At 42.7% G+C, this 20201-nt stretch overlaps 1 protein-coding gene across 1 annotated transcript in view; it reads right to left on the reverse strand.

Annotated features, from left to right (window-relative positions):
- Positions 1-5151: 5151 nt before the first annotated feature.
- The window catches only part of LOC124264814 (sodium- and chloride-dependent glycine transporter 2-like), a 109641-nt gene continuing 94591 nt past the window's right edge, over positions 5152-20201 (reverse strand). The window contains exon 8 of the mRNA XM_046699602.1: positions 5152-5310. Coding sequence (XP_046555558.1) covers positions 5152-5310 — 159 coding nt within the window. The remainder of the gene's footprint in view (positions 5311-20201) is intronic.

Genomic DNA, 20201 nt, shown 5'->3' on the forward strand with positions numbered 1-20201 from the left:
GGTGAGGTTGGTGTCAAGGGGGGTTTCTAATTCAGAGATGCAAACATAACTAAACATGACTTGCTCATCTTCTTCTTCTTTGATCAACCATACATGTGTTGATTGTATAAACATGACTTGCTCATCTTCTTCTTTGATCAACCATACATGTGTTGATTGTATAAACATGACTTGCTCATCTTCTTCTTTGATCCACGATACATGTGTTGATTGTATAAACATGACTTGCTCATCTTCTTCTTTGATCAACCATACATGTGTTGATTGTATAAACATGACTTGCTCATCTTCTTCTTTGATCAACCATACATGTGTTGATTGTATAAACATGACTTGCTCATCTTCTTCTTTGATCAACCATACATGTGTTGATTGTATAAACATGACTTGCTCATCTTCTTCTTTGATCAACCATACATGTGTTGATTGTATAAACATGACTTGCTCATCTTCTTCTTTGATCAACCATACATGTTTTGAGTGTATAAACATGACTTGCTCATCTTCTTCTTTGATCAACCATACATGTGTTGATTGTATAAACATGACTTGCTCATCTTCTTCTTTGATCAACCATACATGTTTTGAGTGTATAAACATGACTTGCTCATCTTCTTCTTTGATCAACCATACATGTTTTGATCGTATAAACATGACTTGCTCATCTTCTTCTTTGATCAACCATACATGTTTTGAGTGTATAAACATGACTTGCTCATCTTCTTCTTTGATCAACCATACATGTTTTGAGTGTATAAACATGACTTGCTCATCTTCTTCTTTGATCAACCATACATGTGTTGATTGTATAAACATGACTTGCTCATCTTCTTCTTTGATCAACCATACATGTTTTGAGTGTATAAACATGACTTGCTCATCTTCTTCTTTGATCAACCATACATGTGTTGATTGTATAAACATGACTTGCTCATCTTCTTCTTTGATCAACCATACATGTGTTGATTGTATAAACATGACTTGCTCATCTTCTTCTTTGATCAACCATACATGTGTTGATTGTATAAACATGACTTGCTCATCTTCTTCTTTGATCAACCATACATGTTTTGAGTGTATAAACATGACTTGCTCATCTTCTTCTTTGATCAACCATACATGTTTTGAGTGTATAAACATGACTTGCTCATCTTCTTCTTTGATCAACCATACATGTTTTGAGTGTATAAACATGACTTGCTCATCTTCTTCTTTGATCAACCATACATGTGTTGATTGTATAAACATGACTTGCTCATCTTCTTCTTTGATCAACCATACATGTGTTGATTGTATAAACATGACTTGCTCATCTTCTTCTTTGATCAACCATACATGTGTTGATTGTATAAACATGACTTGCTCATCTTCTTCTTTGATCAACCATACATGTGTTGATTGTATAAACATGACTTGCTCATCTTCTTCTTTGATCAACCATACATGTTTTGAGTGTATAAACATGACTTGCTCATCTTCTTCTTTGATCAACCATACATGTGTTGATTGTATAAACATGACTTGCTCATCTTCTTCTTTGATCAACCATACATGTTTTGATTGTATAAACGTGACTTGCTCATCTTCTTCTTTGATCAACCATACATGTTTTGAGTGTATAAACATGACTTGCTCATCTTCTTCTTTGATCAACCATACATGTGTTGATTGTATAAACATGACTTGCTCATCTTCTTCTTTGATCAACCATACATGTTTTGAGTGTATAAACATGACTTGCTCATCTTCTTCTTTGATCAACCATACATGTTTTGAGTGTATAAACATAAGATGTTCATCTCATCTTATTCTGTTTTTGCAATGTTGTATACTAGTATATAGAAACCTCTGCAAGTTTCACACTCTCTCATTCATTAACAATGACCAATGTTTTTTTTCCTAGTTTTATTAATCTAGCTTCCACCTACCCCGTTGGTGACATTGGCTACAGCTAGAAGCCGACGTAAAACCCTAAATCATCATCATCATCATCATCATCATCATCATCATCACACTCAGCGGTTTCAGAATGGACCGAAGAAGATAATGCCCCAGTCACATCCCAAAATTTACCAGTTCATCAAGGAAATCAAGAAGATTGAGACAGCAGATAAACGGTCTAGATGACAGACAGCTTTTGGTGGTGCGGTGAAACGTCGTGCATGTATTGACAGGGACAGAGATGCACGAATTGAGAGACTAAAGCTACAACTGGCAACTGGACGAAAAACTGTGATGCAGTTTCTAGATGCAGTTGGACATTTAGTGAAATTACAGTAATTGTTCTGTGACTGATGATAATGTATCACTGATGATGGTGGTGTTGGTGATTAACTTATGTGACTGATCATTGTGATGATATTGGTATTTTAACTTGTTGAATATATGACCTGTTTAGAGAATAACCAACAAGGTACGAGTGATTACGGGAAATATGCCTGAGTTGCCTTGGCGAGGCACTGAACATTATTTTAACGAGGGCATATTTCCCGTAATCACTCGTACCGAGTTGGTTATTCTATTTATTACCCATAATGTAATTTAAAAAGAAGAACCACAAATTAAAAACCACCCGGAGACAGACTCTAAACAGCTGATTCATATTCATGCACGTATTAAACCTAACTTCTCCAGTGGTAATAACATAACTACGCTATGGAAAATAGTACCTCGTAAAATCGCTTTAAAATACAACAAAAATATTATGTCTGGAATAATTAATTAACATTTGTTGATATGATAAAAATTATCTTTTAAATATATCATTGAACATAATAACAGCTAAATATTTCTTTGATCAATCAATGTGACTGAACATCATTCATTCACGACTGACGTGTGTCTAGTGACGGGTGACGTGTGTCTAGTGACGGGTGACGTGTGTCTAGTGACGGGTGACGTGTGTCTAGTGACAACTGACGTGTGTCTAGTGACGGCTGACGTGTGTCTAGTGACGGGTGACGGTGTAGTGTTGAAATACACTTTGGCAAAAACCTGTCAATTTTTGGGAAAGTCAACAGTTAAGTGTTGGAAAATCTAAAAGACAACCATCCCACGAATACATCTAGAAAAAAATTTCTGTCAAGAAACTCAACAAGTTTGAAGATAAAACAACATTTTGTTGTGTGGAAGGCATGTTACAGTCACGTCATTGGTGCCAGTAGAGTACAACAGTTCCCAGTAGGATAACTCTAGTTGGAATCCGACTCAATGGGAAGAATACGCCTCTTTGGAGCAGATTGTCGACTGACAGAGGAGTCATTCGGAGATGTTGAAGTGGAATACACCACAATAAATTTGACCTAAGAATAGTGTTTGTACATAATGAAGAATTACGGCATGCGACAAAGACTGTGACGTCATAGCAGCAGCCTGAGACAGAGGATGAGTGGACAGAGCAGTGGAGTTACAAGGGTTTGAAACCAATTTATTGATGGACTGGTGTTCTTTCTCATTAATTGAAGAGTAACTGTTTATTCATTGAACAATTTTGTGCCACGAAATTTGCATGATTTGATGTGCTGGTACACCATTGTCAGAGAGGGTCTGGATGAGACGTTTTCGGGCCTTGATCGGGGGTTAGCCTAATGGCGGCCATGTTTGTTTACAAACAATGCAAACGATTGTGTGTTTTTTTAGGGTTTTTTATTTTAAAAAGACTACAATTTATAACGCAATTTTATTGAAAAATAATAATGTCTAATAAAAAGAGTATTCATATCATTTAACCTCGGAATGTTGAGTACAGCACGTTCTAATTATCAATGAAACGGTAAAAGTTGTCAATGAACTTTGATCATGAAAAGTAGTTCCATCAACCAAACATATTTCTTCTCTGCTTAGCTGACCAATCAACGTTGAGAATGACTGAAAAGCACATGTGCGATTATCACAAAAATAATCACCTGTGTATCCTAGCCCGTATGGGTAATAATAAAGTATAAATCATCATTGCAAGAGTTTATTTTCATTCATGGAAGAATACCTCATTAGTGGAAGAGTCTACTTTTCTAAAGGTATAACAGCATTTATGTGATGTGCAGTCAACCCTAAATTTGATTTGATAAGGGTGTAGGCGAAATGAGGTCAGGCCGTGCCAAGAGGATTGATTAGTGTATTGGATTATGGGTCCTTGATTGAACTGCTAATACCCATGTCGGTCTAGACAGTGTTAATTACAGGAAAAATTGCTTTGTTGGGACCGGAAATTGTGCTGGAATACGGAATAGACAGGTGCCGGATTAGACAATGTTGTAATGATCATAATATCGTTGTAAAATGGCAGGGCCAAAATTTTCTGCCGGTTTTGACAGTGTGCTGGATTAGATAGGTGCCGGTGTTGGCAGGTTTAACTGTAGTTAGCATCTTTCTGTTAATATATTTGATGACGAAAATATCGTCAATTATGTCCCGTATCTTCCATTGTTACGGGGTAGGTTTATGTTTCAATCTCCTAGTGAAACAACTAGGGAAAGCGTTCAGATCCACATGAATGATGTTAATGACAGGGTTTGTCATTCTGATATTTAGCCTCTGTATTTTTGTTAATATGAAAAGCCATTTATTATCTCAACTATTCTTGTGCATAATGAGGAAATAAAGGAAATGAGGATAATAATAATAAATGAGGAACTGATAAAGTTCAGTTCATTGTTTTTTTAACTGTGGGTGTGCTTGTAAAATTGTCGACTCTCAGTGAATAATATAGAATAATATATATTCCTTATCTTGAGTTACTTTGGCACATATCATTTGTAAAACAAAATAAACAGATCCATCATTGTGCATACTTTTTTCACAGTATGTTGTCGCAATTAATTGTCTGAATTTGCAAAACAACATGAAAACATTACCATACCAATATTATTCAGAAATGTTTATGATTATAATAAACATGGGGAATCAAATGATCTGAATACAAACATACCCACCAATATACTGCTCAATACAATGAATTAGACACAGTATTTTACTAAACTGAGTATATAAAAATACACAGTATGATCAGTATACTTTACATTACCATATTCTTATATTTCAAGAAGAAGTTTTTAGACAGATGTACATTTCACTATTTGTGATTTTCATCTTGAATACTGTAGTTTATATGGCTTGAAGCCAGTATCAGAGTATACATTTGCTATATATTTATTATGGGAGGGAAAATGATTGAACTGATTGAACCGGCTGTGATCTGAGCGTGGCGGAAACACCCGAGAGCCCCTGCACATGCAGCAGTCGAGCAAGACCCAGTCTCTCACCGGCCGGCGGGACAGTGAGTGCATCATGGCCGAGAGCTTCACCCAGTGGCTACAAAGTAAGGGTTTTAATAATAAGACAATCGACATTCTGCTGTATGAAGAGTTTGACTCACCACAAAAACTCGGGCAACTTACTGCTACAGATATTTCAGAACTCGGCCTCAAAATGGCACAGAGAAAACTTTTAGAAAGACTTGTTGACGAAACCAAATATCAAAATCTGCAAAACCCTGTGGTCGCGGACCATGCAACTACCAGTTCCCTAGCTGCTAACACAGAGCAGATATCGCTACTAGACGCCCTTAGCTCTGTCCTGCTCACAGACCTGCTCCACACACAGCAAGATACCGGTTTGGCTACTCGGGACGTGTGAACATCAGGTGAGAAGCCACTGTTCATAGCAGACTTTGTGACTAGACCAAAAACTGTAAATTGTGAAAACAAAGAAACTGTAAATCTACCAGAAGCTTCTCAGCTCATTGTAAGGAAAGGAAATTCAAAACTAAAGCCTGAAGAACTTTCAGTGCCCCAGTGGATATTTTCTAATGCTAGAATTCTATCCAAACTTCTCAACGAGAGTAAACTGGACTCACAGGGGTTAATCGAATATTTAAGAGAATACAGAGTGCGTTGGAGACTATCTTCAGAGTCACACAGTGTCTTCAGTCATGATGTTCGACCACATGCATAGGAAAGCACAGGCAGAGAAACACAGTAGATGGTCTGATATCAACTTTCACGCAGTCTTCTACTACCTGGATAAAAGGGATCACAGGGATAAACAAGAGTCATCAGAAGATGACATATCCCCCCGGCCCCCACATCTTTGAAAGAACAAATCATCTGACAGTTACTTAAAGTCCAGCTTGATTTTAGACTAAGTGCAAATCGTTTCCATGGAAATCATGAAAAAATAAATGACAAAAATCTGCAAATAGCAAAAGGCACCACTTTGGGATCTGCCTCACATATCTGCCAAGTTTTGCTGAAAGATATTAAGAAGTTTTCGCGTTGTGCTCCGGAAACAAAACCCATCCCTTCCTTTTTGAGACTAAGTTCGAATCATTTCCATGGAAACCGAGAAAATAATAAATCACAAATATCTGCAAATAGCAAAAGGCACCACTTCAAGATCTGCCTCACATATCTGCCAAGTTTTGCTGAAAGATATAGAGAGGTTTTTGAGTTGTGCTCCGGAAACGAAGCCCACCCCTCACTTTTGGGATTAAGTCCGAATCGTTTCCATGGAAACCGGGAAAAATAAAAATGCCAAAAATCTGCAAATAGCAAAAGGCACAACTTTAGGATCTCTTTGATACATCTACCAAGTTTTGTTGAAAAATATTATACGGTTTTTGAGTTGTGCTCCGGAAACGAAAGCAATCCTTACTTTTTGAGACTAAGTCCAAAATGTTTCCATGGAAACCAAGAAAAATAAAAATGCCAAAAATCTGCAAATAGCAAAAGGCACCACTTAAGGTTCTGTTTCATTCATCTACCATGTTTTGTTGAAAAATATTGAACGGTTCCTGAGTTATGCTCCGGAAACGAAGCCCACCCCTCACTTTTGGGACTAAGTCCGAATCGTTTCCATGGAAACCGGGAAAAATTAAAATGCCCAAAATCTGCAAATAGCAAAAGGCAAGACTTAAGGTTCTGTTTGATATATCTACCAAGTCTTGTTGAAAAATATTGAACGGTTCTTGAGTTATGCTCCGGAAACGAAGCCCACCCCTCACTTTTGGGACTAAGTCCGAATCGTTTCCATGGAAACCGGGAAAAATAAAAATGCCAAAAATCTGCAAATAGCAAAAGGCACAACTTTAGGATCTGTTTGATATATCTACCAAGTTTTGTTGAAAAATATTGAATGGTTCTTGAGTTATGCTCCGGAAACGAAAGCAATCCTTACTTTTTGAGACTAAGTTCAAAATGTTTTTATGGAAACCGGGAAAAATAAAAATGCCAAAAATCGGCAAATAGCAAAAGGCACCACTTAAGGTTCTGTTTCATAGATCTACCAAGTTTTGTTGAAAAATATTGAACAGTTCCTGAGTTATGCTCCGGAAACGAAGCCCACCCCTCACTTTTGGGACTAAGTCCGAATCGTTTCCATGGAAACCGGGAAAAATAAAAATGCCAAAAACTGTGAATAGCAAAAGGCACCACTCTAGGATCTGTTTGATATATCTACCAAGTTTTGTTGAAAAATACTGAACGGTTTTTGAGTTATGCTCCGGAAACGAAGCCCACCCTTCTTTAAGACTAAGTCCAAAACGTTTCCATGGAAACCGAGAAAAATAAAAATGACAATAATCTGTAAATAGCAAAAGGCACCACCTTAGGTTATGTTTGACATATCTACCAATTTTGGTTGAAAAATATCAAACGGTCTTTGAGTTATGCTCCGGAAACAAAATGATTACGGACGGACGGACGGATGGACGGACAGACGGACGAGGCGACGACTATATCCCACTGCATTACATGCCGGTGGGATAAAAAGTAACCAGATTGTCATCTCACAATAGGAGCTCTAACCCAAATGACACCATATGCCTAAACTTTCAAAACCCAAATGGTTGCCGATTCCCACGGTGTAAGTATGCCCATGTGTGTATCCAGCGCCCGTGGTCCTCACCCCCAGTGGAGACACCCGGCCCCCCAGGTGCCAGCCCCAGTCTCAACAACACTGGGCCCAGTACAACAAGCAGTTGCGGGAAACTCCTACAGCCACAACCAGCCACGTCACATGTGAGTTTCTATCCTAACCCTCTTACAGAGTACCTTCATGTATGGCAACAGGAATTAGCAGATGATTACAATAAACACCTTATTTTAGATGGAATCGCCAGTGGTTTCAGGATAACAAATAAAAGTGCTGTCTTGGAAAACGTAATATGCCAAACTCAAAATCAGCTTCCGACAATCATGTTAAAATTGAAAAGAAAATCATGAATGAAGAGGCGTTACATTAAAACTAACATTAAACCAACAGTAGTAGAGGGAATGATTGTACGGGACCAGGTCCAACAAAAGCCTCTGCAAAGCCTTATTCCCCAAATAAGGCTTTGGTCGGACCCTTAGCTCTTGCTACCATTACCCCTACTATAGAAAAGTTTGGGACGCTAGCGGGATACGAACTCCCGCGGTTGAAGTGTGTGGGATTGCGTATAACGTGCCGCTATGACATAGAAAGATAGAAAGGTTCTAAAAAGTAGTAAAATGTCCCGGCAGCCACAATTCCCCAAGGGTGAAATCGAAAGATGATGTTGCGCTTCCTCCCCTTGGGAATTGTGCCGGCTGCCTTTCTCTCACCATGAGAGTGCCCCTCTCAGCTAAGTGCTTTCAGCGACCCAACTGATATGATCTTGATTCCTTACCAAACACCTCACATCACACAAAGTTGCAAGGAATCTCCTGAGGCAACGGCGGGATACGAACCCACATGTATAGCTCGCGCCAAATTATACATAATGGGCCGCACCACTCAACCGATTGAGCTACCGGGGACATAGCTGAATCATCTCGGTTTAACGGGTCTATCCTGAACTAGCACTTTCCTGATCACGTGACACTGTGCGGTAACACTGTGCCGCACGGTACGATCAATAATTCTTCTCTTACAAACCCTCTGCCCGCCCATCCCTCAAGTAGTACAAGTTAGGCTCGCCTGCTTTAATGTCCACTTTATCTATGTTGTAAGTTTTGACTGACCATATAGGATCGGTGGCTCGCTACGGCTATCACCCTCGTGTTCCCCGGCTGGTATAGATACCTCACTAGGACCCTGTCTGGTATCTGTTTCTCCTTCCCACGCAAAGGAGCGCCGACTGTGCAACTATTGATTTTAGTTTGATAGCGTCTGCCGCTTTTTACCGGTGAGACGGGTGACTTCATGGTTGATTGCCGACACCACCTTAGGTAACCTCGCGGACCCATTCAGTCGATCGCTTCCCCGGGTGGCCATCTCTCGATACTGATGTCCGAATAAGCCAGCCAAAGTCCTATTAAATCTCTCAACTATGGCTTGGCTCGCGATGGGCTCCGCCCGTGCCATGCCTGACCTTTGTATCGCGGTTTGGCTAGCAGTTGTGACACGGCACCCATGAACTCCCCGCCCTGGGTCAACTTGCAGCTCTGTTGGCCACGCCAGCGGACTGGCGTTTGTATATACGCTCAATCCTCTGGCTACCTGGACCGAATCTTTCGTGGTCAAGGGTTTGGCTTCCTTGTAGCGACTGGCTACATCCACGACTGTTAAGGCATACTTGTACCTTTTATCGTGGGGTAGGAACAGTAGGTCTGCCTGGTGAACGCCTATTAGGTATGTAAATACCGAACTTCCTTCTAGGCACGAGCGTGGTGGTGGCAAATAGATCTGCCACAGGGCTTGTTTTTCAAGCCACGCTTTGGCTTCCTCCAGCGGTACTCGCGCCATTTTAGCCAGCTTATCTACAGCGCTTAGCTCCTTTCCAGTACCCACGCGGGCTATAGTAAATAGCCTCAAACTTTTCTGGTTCCGTGACATGTCTTGGTTCAATTTTTCATGCCCGTACGCTGGCGCGTGTTTATCCCATCAATAGCTATCCAACGCTTAGTATCCATAGGCTTACAGGGACGCCTTTGTTTATAGTCAGTCCAGTATATCCTATGGCCATCACTTCTAAGTGTGTTCATTTTATGTCTAAAGGTGCGGTCTTGAACAGGGCTTCCTTTGAATCTGGCGTGTTTGATGTGTTGTTTAACCACGCACTTCTTAACACCCTTAGCCTTCCGGATCTCACTATTGTCGGCTTTCAGTATGGAGTACATCTTAGGCCTCAACCCTATGTATTTCGGCTATGGGCGTGCCAGCACACTCGCCCTCTTCATCTTACCTAGGACCTTTTTATTCACCGTGCTGTGTATGGTATGGTCCTTGGGGTAGTTGCTGGTGTCGCATAAATCGAGGTGTTTTTTCATGTCCTCGTTACACGCCCTCGGTTCGAATCTCCATCAGCAGGGAATCCGTGTCAGTGTACAGCACTTCACACCTGTCATCGTACTGTTTCTTAAGCTCGTTGTAGTAAAAGTCGCACATCAGGTGTTTGGATAAATCGAGGATGCTCATCCCCACGTAAACAGGCCGGTTGAATTTTTATGTGGCTTTTCTTCATGTGTAGGGCAACTAGGTCATCGGTGAATATCTTGCTACGGTTGAATGCCGGACTGGCTATCAGTCTCCTGAGCTTGTCTTCCTCATTCGACCGAACCAGCTTCACGGTCACGCCGTTTCCTCAGGTTCTCCATAGTCTTACCAAAACAATCGAAGTTGTTCATGAGCTTGTAGAGGTTTTTCTCAAAGTCACTGGTGGCAAGCTTTCGGAGGTCTGTGTTCATTCTGATGTAGGGTTCCATCCATGGGCTCTGGTCGAACATGAGCACCCTATGTATTTTGGTCAGCCTCATACCCAGCGACAGGTACAGCTGTAGGTTGCGATAGTGAACGATGTACTTGGTCTTATTCATTAAGTTAGGCACGAAGTTTTTCAACGTTCTGCCACCCGCCCACCTAACAAGTTATGTTGGTACTCAGACATCCAGTCTGGGTTAACCCTCATACGCTCGGGGCCAGGGGTAGCTGTTGTGTGATGTGTGTAATACCTTGGGGTATTCTAAGTCAACCTCGAGGATATAACCTTTGTTTGAATCTGGTGCGATGCTCATAACATCGACCTCCTGTGGCACCCATTCGAATCCCCCTGTGGGTAGATACTGGCTCATAGCCCAGCCGCACACAGGTTGTTGGCGCCGAGGTAGAGAATGTGATTGGTTGGCTTGCTAGGGTCGTGAACCCTTCACGTATTGATTATTTGCTTTTCGCTGCATCGCTTGGTTGCCATGGAGATCCCGCCGCAAGCCTTTCTCAATGAATAGGTGCATGTCATAATCTGTAAGCAATTCCAACTTAACTCCGGTCTTTTAAGCAAGGCATCCCACGACAGACCTGGGCTGGTGTAATACCACGCGGGTCGAAGTTTATACTGCTTGAAACATGTCCGCCTAAACGCCTCAAACACGCCGGCTAACAGCAGTACATCTGTCCTCAAGTACAGGTCGTGATAATCCCCAGGTTCTTACAACCCAGTTTATTCCATACGTTAATCGCGCGGCGCAGTAATCGCCTTGGGATATTTCCGAGTCGGTCAGATTGCTGTAAAATTCTCTGATGGGAGGTAGTCTGGTCTCGGGCGAACTTGGGCCAACTATCCATGTACTCATAGGGGTACACACCCTTCCTCATAAGCAGGGGTCTAGTCTCGGCGTCTGTGTATCGGTCGGTGATAGGGAAGGTATCGCTGGTCTTAACCAGACTGTCTAATGAAGACAATAGAAATTGTACTGAATCTATAAACCTAAGGCAGTTTAAGCTGAAGGAGATGTATCTCTCCATGTTGTTGGGGATGCACGTTATATTACCATCGATTTTCGCGATGGCCTGCATGATCAAATGAGAGTCGTACCCTCTCAAGTTGTGAAAGACAACGGGATGTTTATTATCTTAGGGTTGATTCTAAGCTTGAGGTTACACGCTGTGAGCGGCGCTCTATACTTACCGGTTAATGACAGTGATCTCTCAACGGAATCACCATTCAGTGGTGAGTCGCACACGTGACAATTAGTGCTACAGGCGTGAGCTAGTCGGTCGGCTCGGGTCATACGCATGGGAGCGACTCTATACAGTGCATTCCTAATAATTTTTCTTCCTCCTGCAAACACTTTAGAAACCTTTCAGCCGCTGGCCGGGGCCCCTGTACACTACCCGAGCTTTCGCTTTCCGGCCACAACGGCGGACGACCACGTATCCAAACCCACAGGCTTCATGCTCCTGTGTTTTGAGTGTGGTTGGGGTATCCCCAACAACCTTAATAGGTTTGACCAAGGCTTCAAAGTCGGCGATATGATATAAGGCACAGACATTTGGTTCTTGTGGTTGTCGAATTTTAGGATATTGTCACCTTCCTTGGGCATGTCGACTCGTATGGCCGTCTGCCCCACACCTTGGCAATCCTCCCGGTGGGATTCTAATAAATCAGCTCGACTGAAACCCGTAGGCATCGCGACACAAAAGTGTTTTTCCCAACGTGTTTCGACTGGTCGCGGCAACAACCGGCTGAGATGTTTTATCCACGTGTAGTGATACTTTTCACCTCGCTGGATCATGAATATATTGATAACTTGGTGGGGTTCCCCAGTTGGGGTTTCCCCAACGATGGGCTGACCCTGTGTACTATTGTTGTGTTACCTTCGTGCCCAAAGACATTTATAGCTAGATTATTCTGTTTTTCTACTTTAGTGATCTGGGATATGGGGTTGGTTCATCTATACCATCCCAGTTGAGCCCATCATCTTGGGGATAGCTAGAAAGCCTGTCTGAATGAGTGTCAGCTGGAAACAAGGCTGACCTGATAGCTACCCTCAGGCAATCGCCTCCTCTATTCTTGACGTTTACCATGGCCTGTTTTTCCTATAGTAGGGGGCAAGTCTAGGTATGACCCGCTCTGAACGGCATCGAAGTTAGCTATGTCTAGATAGACATTATCGATTTTATCTACAGCCCACCCGACCCCAAGTGTGTGTAGCGTTCTAGGTATTCCCGTGATTCGCTGAAAACTGGTATCGATCGATGCGTCTATGGTCTCTGTATGCGTGACAACCTCTTGCCTACCTCTGAAGTAAGGCTGAACGCACTCAGTGACCCCTCCCCAACTTGCTTATCGAAAGTGACATTTTAACTGTGATCTGAAACTTGATGCTTCCCAGACTGGTTAGTTCCTGATTTATTTTATCAGCTATCAGTGGCTTAATATCTGTAATGTCTATGTTCCTATCAACATGCATGCGCCAGCCTCTTAAATAATTACCTACAGCGCGCTCAGTGGGTATGAACTGTAGGTCAATAGCTCTATTCTGCCGTAACAGTTCTACAAGCTGTGGTTTTGTCATACGGGAATACCCACCTAACCCCAAATCACGAACTTCAGCTTTCAATTGTTTTACAGTGGGAGGTTTTGCTACGGGGGCATGTGATAACAATGCGATTAACCCGGCTCTCCCCAGGTTTGAATAACCCGTGAACCCGATCTGTTTTGCTTGAGCTTTTAATTGTTTTACCGTGGGAGGGGCTTGTATGTTAAGTAATCTCAACAATGCTCACAAGTGTAGAGTGTTGCGCCGGCTGGTTGCACCTCAACTGAGCTCTCACATATTGTTCGATTTCATGAGAAAGAGACAAGCTTCAAAGCACATATATGGCAGAGTTGTGTATGAAGATGTTGTGATCACATTGGTGAAAAACAGTTTTTCGAAATATCAACTTTAAGGTAGTTTATTTGTGAAAAAACACACAAAGTTTACAGGCATGACTGGATTTGTGCTATTAACTCAGTCCAAGCTGATTGATCAGTACACACACAGTGTATTGTTCAAGTCAGGCCCAAGCAGCCATCACTGATTGGAGAACAATAGCCATACCTGGATCATCAAGCCTACAGATTATTTCTCAATGGAGCACTTTCTTAGACTGTGTTTGTGTCTACTTTTCATGACATTAATAACATATTTTCCATCACTATGTTTATCTCTCAACAAAGGTAGATCAAATAAAGTTTCAGCAGAAACTTTCCACACTCTGACGAGCCTGAACATCTGCAGTGTGAAGAAAAACACAGGGGTCGGAGAAGCAGAGAAGAATAACAGATGTGTGAACGGGAAAGATAAGATTTTCTCAAACTCTCAAACTTCTAGTATCGCCAGTACTTACAAAACACATGACTTTAATATGTGTTTGATAAATGCCAGATCTGCAAAAACTACCGACCCAACCAATGACAAGGCCATCGCACTCAGAAATCTGGTGCTGGACAACAAACTGGATATTTTAGCAATTACAGAGACATGGCTACGCGATGATGATTCTGATAATCTCGCAGTTGGTAAACTCACCCCTCCAGGGTACAAGTTTGTTCAAGTATCAAGGAAACACAAGCGTGGAGGCGGCGTTGGTATCGATCTACAATGATAAACTTGTTGGTCGCAAACTGAAAGCTGCCAATCTCCATACATGTACTTCATTTGAACTTATACCATTACAATTTACATGTGACAACCAATGTTTCAACATCATTGTGTTGTACAGACCGCCAAAACCTGGTACTTTCTTTGATGACTTTAGTGCACTTCTTGATTCTCTGACGACAACACCGGTAAGCTCTTAATATGTGGGGACTTTAATTACCACATTGACAAGACAAATGACAGAGATGCACAGAAGCTGCTCAATATTCTGGAAGCTCATGGCCTAACTCAAGTCATACATGAGCCAACTCACGTTCAGGGACATATTCTAGACCTGGTGATTGTGCGTGAGAATGAACTGAAGGTCAGTAACGTAAGATTTGATCATTCTGTAAGATCTGATCACTACAGTGTCTTGTTCAATGTCAACATCTCAGTTGAAAGACGAACCAGAAAGAAAATCTCATTTCGCAAGTGGAAGGACATTGATCTTCAAGAGTTTCAGCTAGATATGACAACAGCTATTTCTAGCTCTTCAGATCTCACCGCCAGTGAATATGTTACTCTGTATGACACTCAGCTCAGGAAACTTGCTGACCATCATGCTCCATTGAAGTCCTGTACTGTAACTCTTCATCCAGAATCACCCTGGTATAATGACGACATTCGATCAGCTAAACGCTTGAGGCGAAAACTCGAGAAACAGTTTAGACACACCAAGTTAGCCATTCATAAGCAGATGCATGACAACCAGAGACATCATGTTGACTCTCTTATGGAGACAGCCAAGTCAAGCTATTACAAAGCTGCACTGCAGGATGTGGATGGACAGAAGGAAGTGTTCAGGATAGCTAACAGGCTTCTGTTTAAGGATAATTCCCTGACTCTGCCATCTCATTCATCCCTTGATCAATTAGTTGACAAGTTCTCAGACTTCTTTTCTCAGAAGATTTCCACAATCAGAGACTCACTTTCACATGATGACCTTCCACACATTGAGCCCCAATCAATAGCTGCTTTTCCATGCCTATCCCATTTCCAACCAGCAACAGAAGCAGAGATTGTGAAACTTGTTTCTAAGTCACCGAATTTAAGTCATGTATTCTTGACCCTATACCTACATGGCTTCTCAAGAACTCTCTAGATACCTTTGCCCCTATATTGACCTCTGTTGTCAATAAATCTCTCCAGGAAGGTATGATGCCGGATACATTGAAAAATGGAGTTGTCACTCCACTCCTGAAAAAGAAAGGTTTAGATCAAGAGCTTTTAAAAATTATCGGCCAGTCACAAATTTACCATTCACCTCAAAATTGATTGAGCGTGTGGTCACAACAAGACTCAAGGAACACATGACCTTAAATGGGTGTTTCAAGTCATGCAATCAGCATACCGAATTTCCACTCCACGAAACCGCGACTCGTTAAAGTGCACAATGACATACTGAGAGCCGTGAGACAAAGATGGTGCTGCAGTATTGGTTCTACTTGATTTGAGTAGTGCCTTCGATACTATCGACCATACTATTCTGATGCATACACTTGAGACCAGGATGGGTATTAGAGGAACTGCTCTTCAGTGGTTTGAGTCCTACATAGCAGGTAGACATCAGTCGGTGATCATTGATGGTCACATCTCCAGTCCTAAGGATCTTGCTTGGCGCGGCCTCAGGGATCGGTTCTTGGACCTCTACTTTTCACTATTTATACTTCTCCTCTAGGTGATATCGTCAGATCCTTCAACCTTGGACTGCATTTATATGCTGACGACACTCAAATTTACATATCATTCAAACCCTTACTTTCCTCATCAGCTGTGTCTTCATTTCTCACCATTGAAGAGTGTGTTAGCTGCATCAAAATCTGGATGTCGTCACACTACCTCAAACTGAATGATGATAAAACTGAACTCATAGTTTTCCACCCTAAGCCGCCTCCAACCCAGTATCTCTCTTCCTAAATTCAGCATCGGTCAGTGTGAGATTCAGCCAAACCATGAGGTGCGAAACTTGGGAGTTATTTTTGATTCTTCACTGTCCATGGAGCCACACATCAATAACATCTGTCGAAGGGGCGTACTACCACATTCGTAACATCGGCATGATTCGACGATACCTGGACGCCAAGACTACAGCATCTCTTGTTCAGGCATATGTAACATCTCGTCTTGACTACTGTAATGCGCTTCTTGCTGGCCTCCCAAACAATCTTATACACAAGCTTCAGAAGGTGCAGAATACTGCAGCCAGAGTGGTCTCTCTGTCAAAGAAATCGGACCACATTACTCCTGTTCTTCACTCACTTCATTGGCTTCCCGTCCACTACCGCGATAAAATATAAAACTCTACTCCTTGTTTTTAAAAGTTTACATGGTCTAGCTCCTCAGTACCTCTGTGATCTGTTCCACCGTTATACTGCTGTACGTTCTCTCCGATCAAATGACCAGTGTCTTTTGACAATTCCTGTGACTAGGACAAAACATATGGTGACAGGTCACTTGAGATGGCTGGGCCTCATCTCTGAACAATCTTCCATCTCACCTCAGAACACAACCAGATTTAGCTGTTTTTAAATCAAATCTGAAGACATGTCTCTTTGGTGAAGCATTTGAACTATATGTGATATCTTGACCATCTTAGAGCCAGAGCCTTTGAGCCGATTTCACGGATATTGGCTATATAAAGTATTTGTATGTATGTATGTATGTAGTACCCCTGAGCGCATTTTCTACCACAGTGTGGGTTTATTCAGTGGTTCATGTTTAGCACTTATTGTTTACCATTGTTAATAAGTAGTATTCTTTACCCAGCTGCAGTTCACGGTCCATTTGCCCTTGGATGACATCGTGGAATGTTTGAGTGGTTGCAACCGTTTACGGCATGGTTTTCTCGCGCCTCGAGTTGTTCGGCATGGTTTTCCTGAGTTCTTCGTTAATGTAATGATTTGGAGGCGTTTTTTAGCGTACTCAGCCTGTGCTGTTTGTAATTTCTCAATAGCGAGATCGTGCCGCTTCCTTTCTTCCTGTATTTCAGCCGCGTGTGACTCTCGTAGTTTCGAGAAGAGGAAATTACTCCCGGAAAATGCTAGGGCATTTACTAACGCCCCACCAACCATCATGGCAATCGTAGCCATCCTATATTTACTTCATAATATTTTCAGGTAGTATCCCTTGTTTTACTAGGATGTCTTTTGTAGCCATCGCCATACCAAGGTTCATTATGAGCATACCCATATCCTGCAGGTTGAAATCTAGCTTGATAGTCGGTTGTTTAAGCACCATTTTAGTCAACCGAGCGTATCCTACGGCTAGACTGGCGACCACTGTGGCGTGGTATGCGTCGTTGACGAACGTTTTCCCCTCAGACATTATGTATATGATATAAAAATATTAAATTATAACATGATATGCGGGTTGACCTCTAATTGTGGGGGAGGGTTTCCCTCCCTGGGATCCCTCCCTGTGATTCCTGCGTGTATATAACCACGCGAGATAGCCACGGCAGCAGTTGCGCATACATACAACTAACAAGAGTCGCCCGGTGAGTCACCCTGATAATTTTATGTTGGTTACACCACCGTTTTTACCGGCAGCTACTCTCTTAGGATTCTTCTGCCTGGTTACTGTGGGAGGGTCACCTCCCTGGAGGTTTCCTCCAGTTGTTGTGAAGGGGTCTCCTCCTGAAGGGGTCTCCTCCCTGGGGTCCCCTCCTTGGGGTCTCCTGTGCAGCATCCATCTATACTATTATTATTATTTTTCCTCTCAAATTGACAATGCTTTGCTGTAATAATCGCCGCCGTCACTGGGGCTAACAACATACCATATTTGTGGTACAGCTCGCAGCTAATAGAGCTCAAGGCGTGTTCGATAAAGGGTCTTTCTCGAGGTCTTCCCACAGGTAAAGGCGTTCCTGGGGATGGGAAGAAAGTATGACGCAGTACCAGTGTATATCTGGGTCATAGCCGATCCTATTGTTTTTGTCATTTCTGCACCTAGTCTAGCCTCGTATCTAGCTAGCGTACAGTTTATCGATTTCTTCGGCTGACATTTTGTGAATTTTATCTGGAGTGTACTCCCCAAAGTAATGTTTGGCTTTGCCGCCAACAGCCAACGCCACCAGTTTCTCTCGCTTATCATCGTCCACCTGTGGTGCTTGGGGTACCAACAATTGTTCGAGCAGTTCATCACACTCCATCTTATAATGTAACAAGTAAGTTTTAGTTTTAACAATATAATACCCGATGCAGGCAAAACACAGGGAAATGAAGGTTAAGTTGCACACGACAAACACTTCAAATACCATAGCTATAACTAAATGCTAAGTATTTATACTAAGCATTGCTAAGCTTTGCTTAGCTTTGCTAAGCATTGCTAAGCATTGCTAAGCTAAAACACCCTATAGGCTACTGGTTGATCGGTCTTGAGCACGAGCTTAGCGTGTTTAGTTTCAGCGAGCTGTTTCTTCACCCGTTCCCGTTCTAATTTACTCATCACATCGTTCTCTCTCAAACACTCCTCGAACGAATCCCTGTCCTTGCAGTGAAATAAGGCCACCCATCGCGTCTGCTCCCTTAGGTCTTTCAACACCGAGTTGAACTTCTGCGTCAGTACCCAGACGCTGTGATTTGCGTGTCGGCCAGAGAAGGCCAGGTACGATAGCATGTCTCTCTTTTTTGTTATCTCACGATTAGAGCTGCAGTCATCCAGTATGAACAGCGTAGACTCCCCTTTAAATTTCATATGGTAAGCTTTCAACCAGTCCTGCAGACGTGGTCCCGGGTCGACTCTGTGTACGTCCGGGTCCGTCATCACCCAAGGTCTTTCCGTAATGCGTTTTATTCATGCTCAGAGTAGGGCACATGATAACGATGTGTGGTCGAACACATCCCTGTAGTACCCTCCAACATATCCAACACCAAAAACGGTCTTCCCACAGCCAGTCGCGGGCCCGCAACACTATGGCGCAGTGTGGGTCGCGGGGCAAATCAGTAGATGGCTTGCACGAATCTCCCATTGTCTATATTAAGTTGCGCGTCCATAATAACGTACAGATATAATTTCAACTTGCCAGCGGGTTGAGCCTTCTTGGTAATCTGGATAGTAATCCCTTCGCTGCCATTGTCTATGCGTCCGCTACCGATGCAGTTTATCGTCATCCGTGGATCGCATGTCCAACCACAGGGCGTACTTGGTGGCCAGGTATTCACCGATTTGCACGGAGGATAGGTCCAGGTCCTTGGTTATGTATGGGTGTTGTTTGATGACTGGTAGCTTTTTTATCTCATCCCACTGCTGGTATGGCCTCATACCATGACTGAACAGCTGGTTGGGCACGCCCTCTATGGTCACTTCCACCTTTTCAATCTCGGGGTTGAAAAACTTCTCGCTGTCCCTCCGGAACGGCTCGTAATCCTCCACGGGGACGACCAGGATGCCTTTCATCGATCGCGCCGGCACGTTCAGGTTGATATTCCACACAGTGTCGCTCTTATCTCGCACGACTGATCTATGCCTCAGTATGCGGTCGTACAGGATGGCCATCTTCCCAGAGTACTGGCTTCGAACCTGCCTGGCCAGCTCCGGGCTAGTGACCATGTCGAACTCCAGAGAGATGTTGTCTATGGCGTAACTGGCCTCATCACCGTTCGTGTACGCACTACTTTGCTGTAGTCGTTAACGTTAGCTTCGTATTCAAGCCTATCACCCAGCGGCCTGGTAAAACGGGCGTGTCCCGTGAGCAACTTCGAAGTCGGCGGCACGCAGAACCGGTTCCCGTACGCTTGAGCGATGGCCTTTTCACCGTCCGTGATCTTGGATAACTGGTCTGCGCGTGAAGGCATACCCAATCGCATAACCGGTCGATTTGCTGATACCCTGGTACAC

Source organism: Haliotis rubra, unplaced genomic scaffold, assembly GCF_003918875.1.
Source record: "Haliotis rubra isolate DU_JTF1 unplaced genomic scaffold, ASM391887v1 Scf945, whole genome shotgun sequence".
In the NCBI taxonomy this organism is placed as follows: domain Eukaryota; kingdom Metazoa; phylum Mollusca; class Gastropoda; order Lepetellida; family Haliotidae; genus Haliotis; species Haliotis rubra.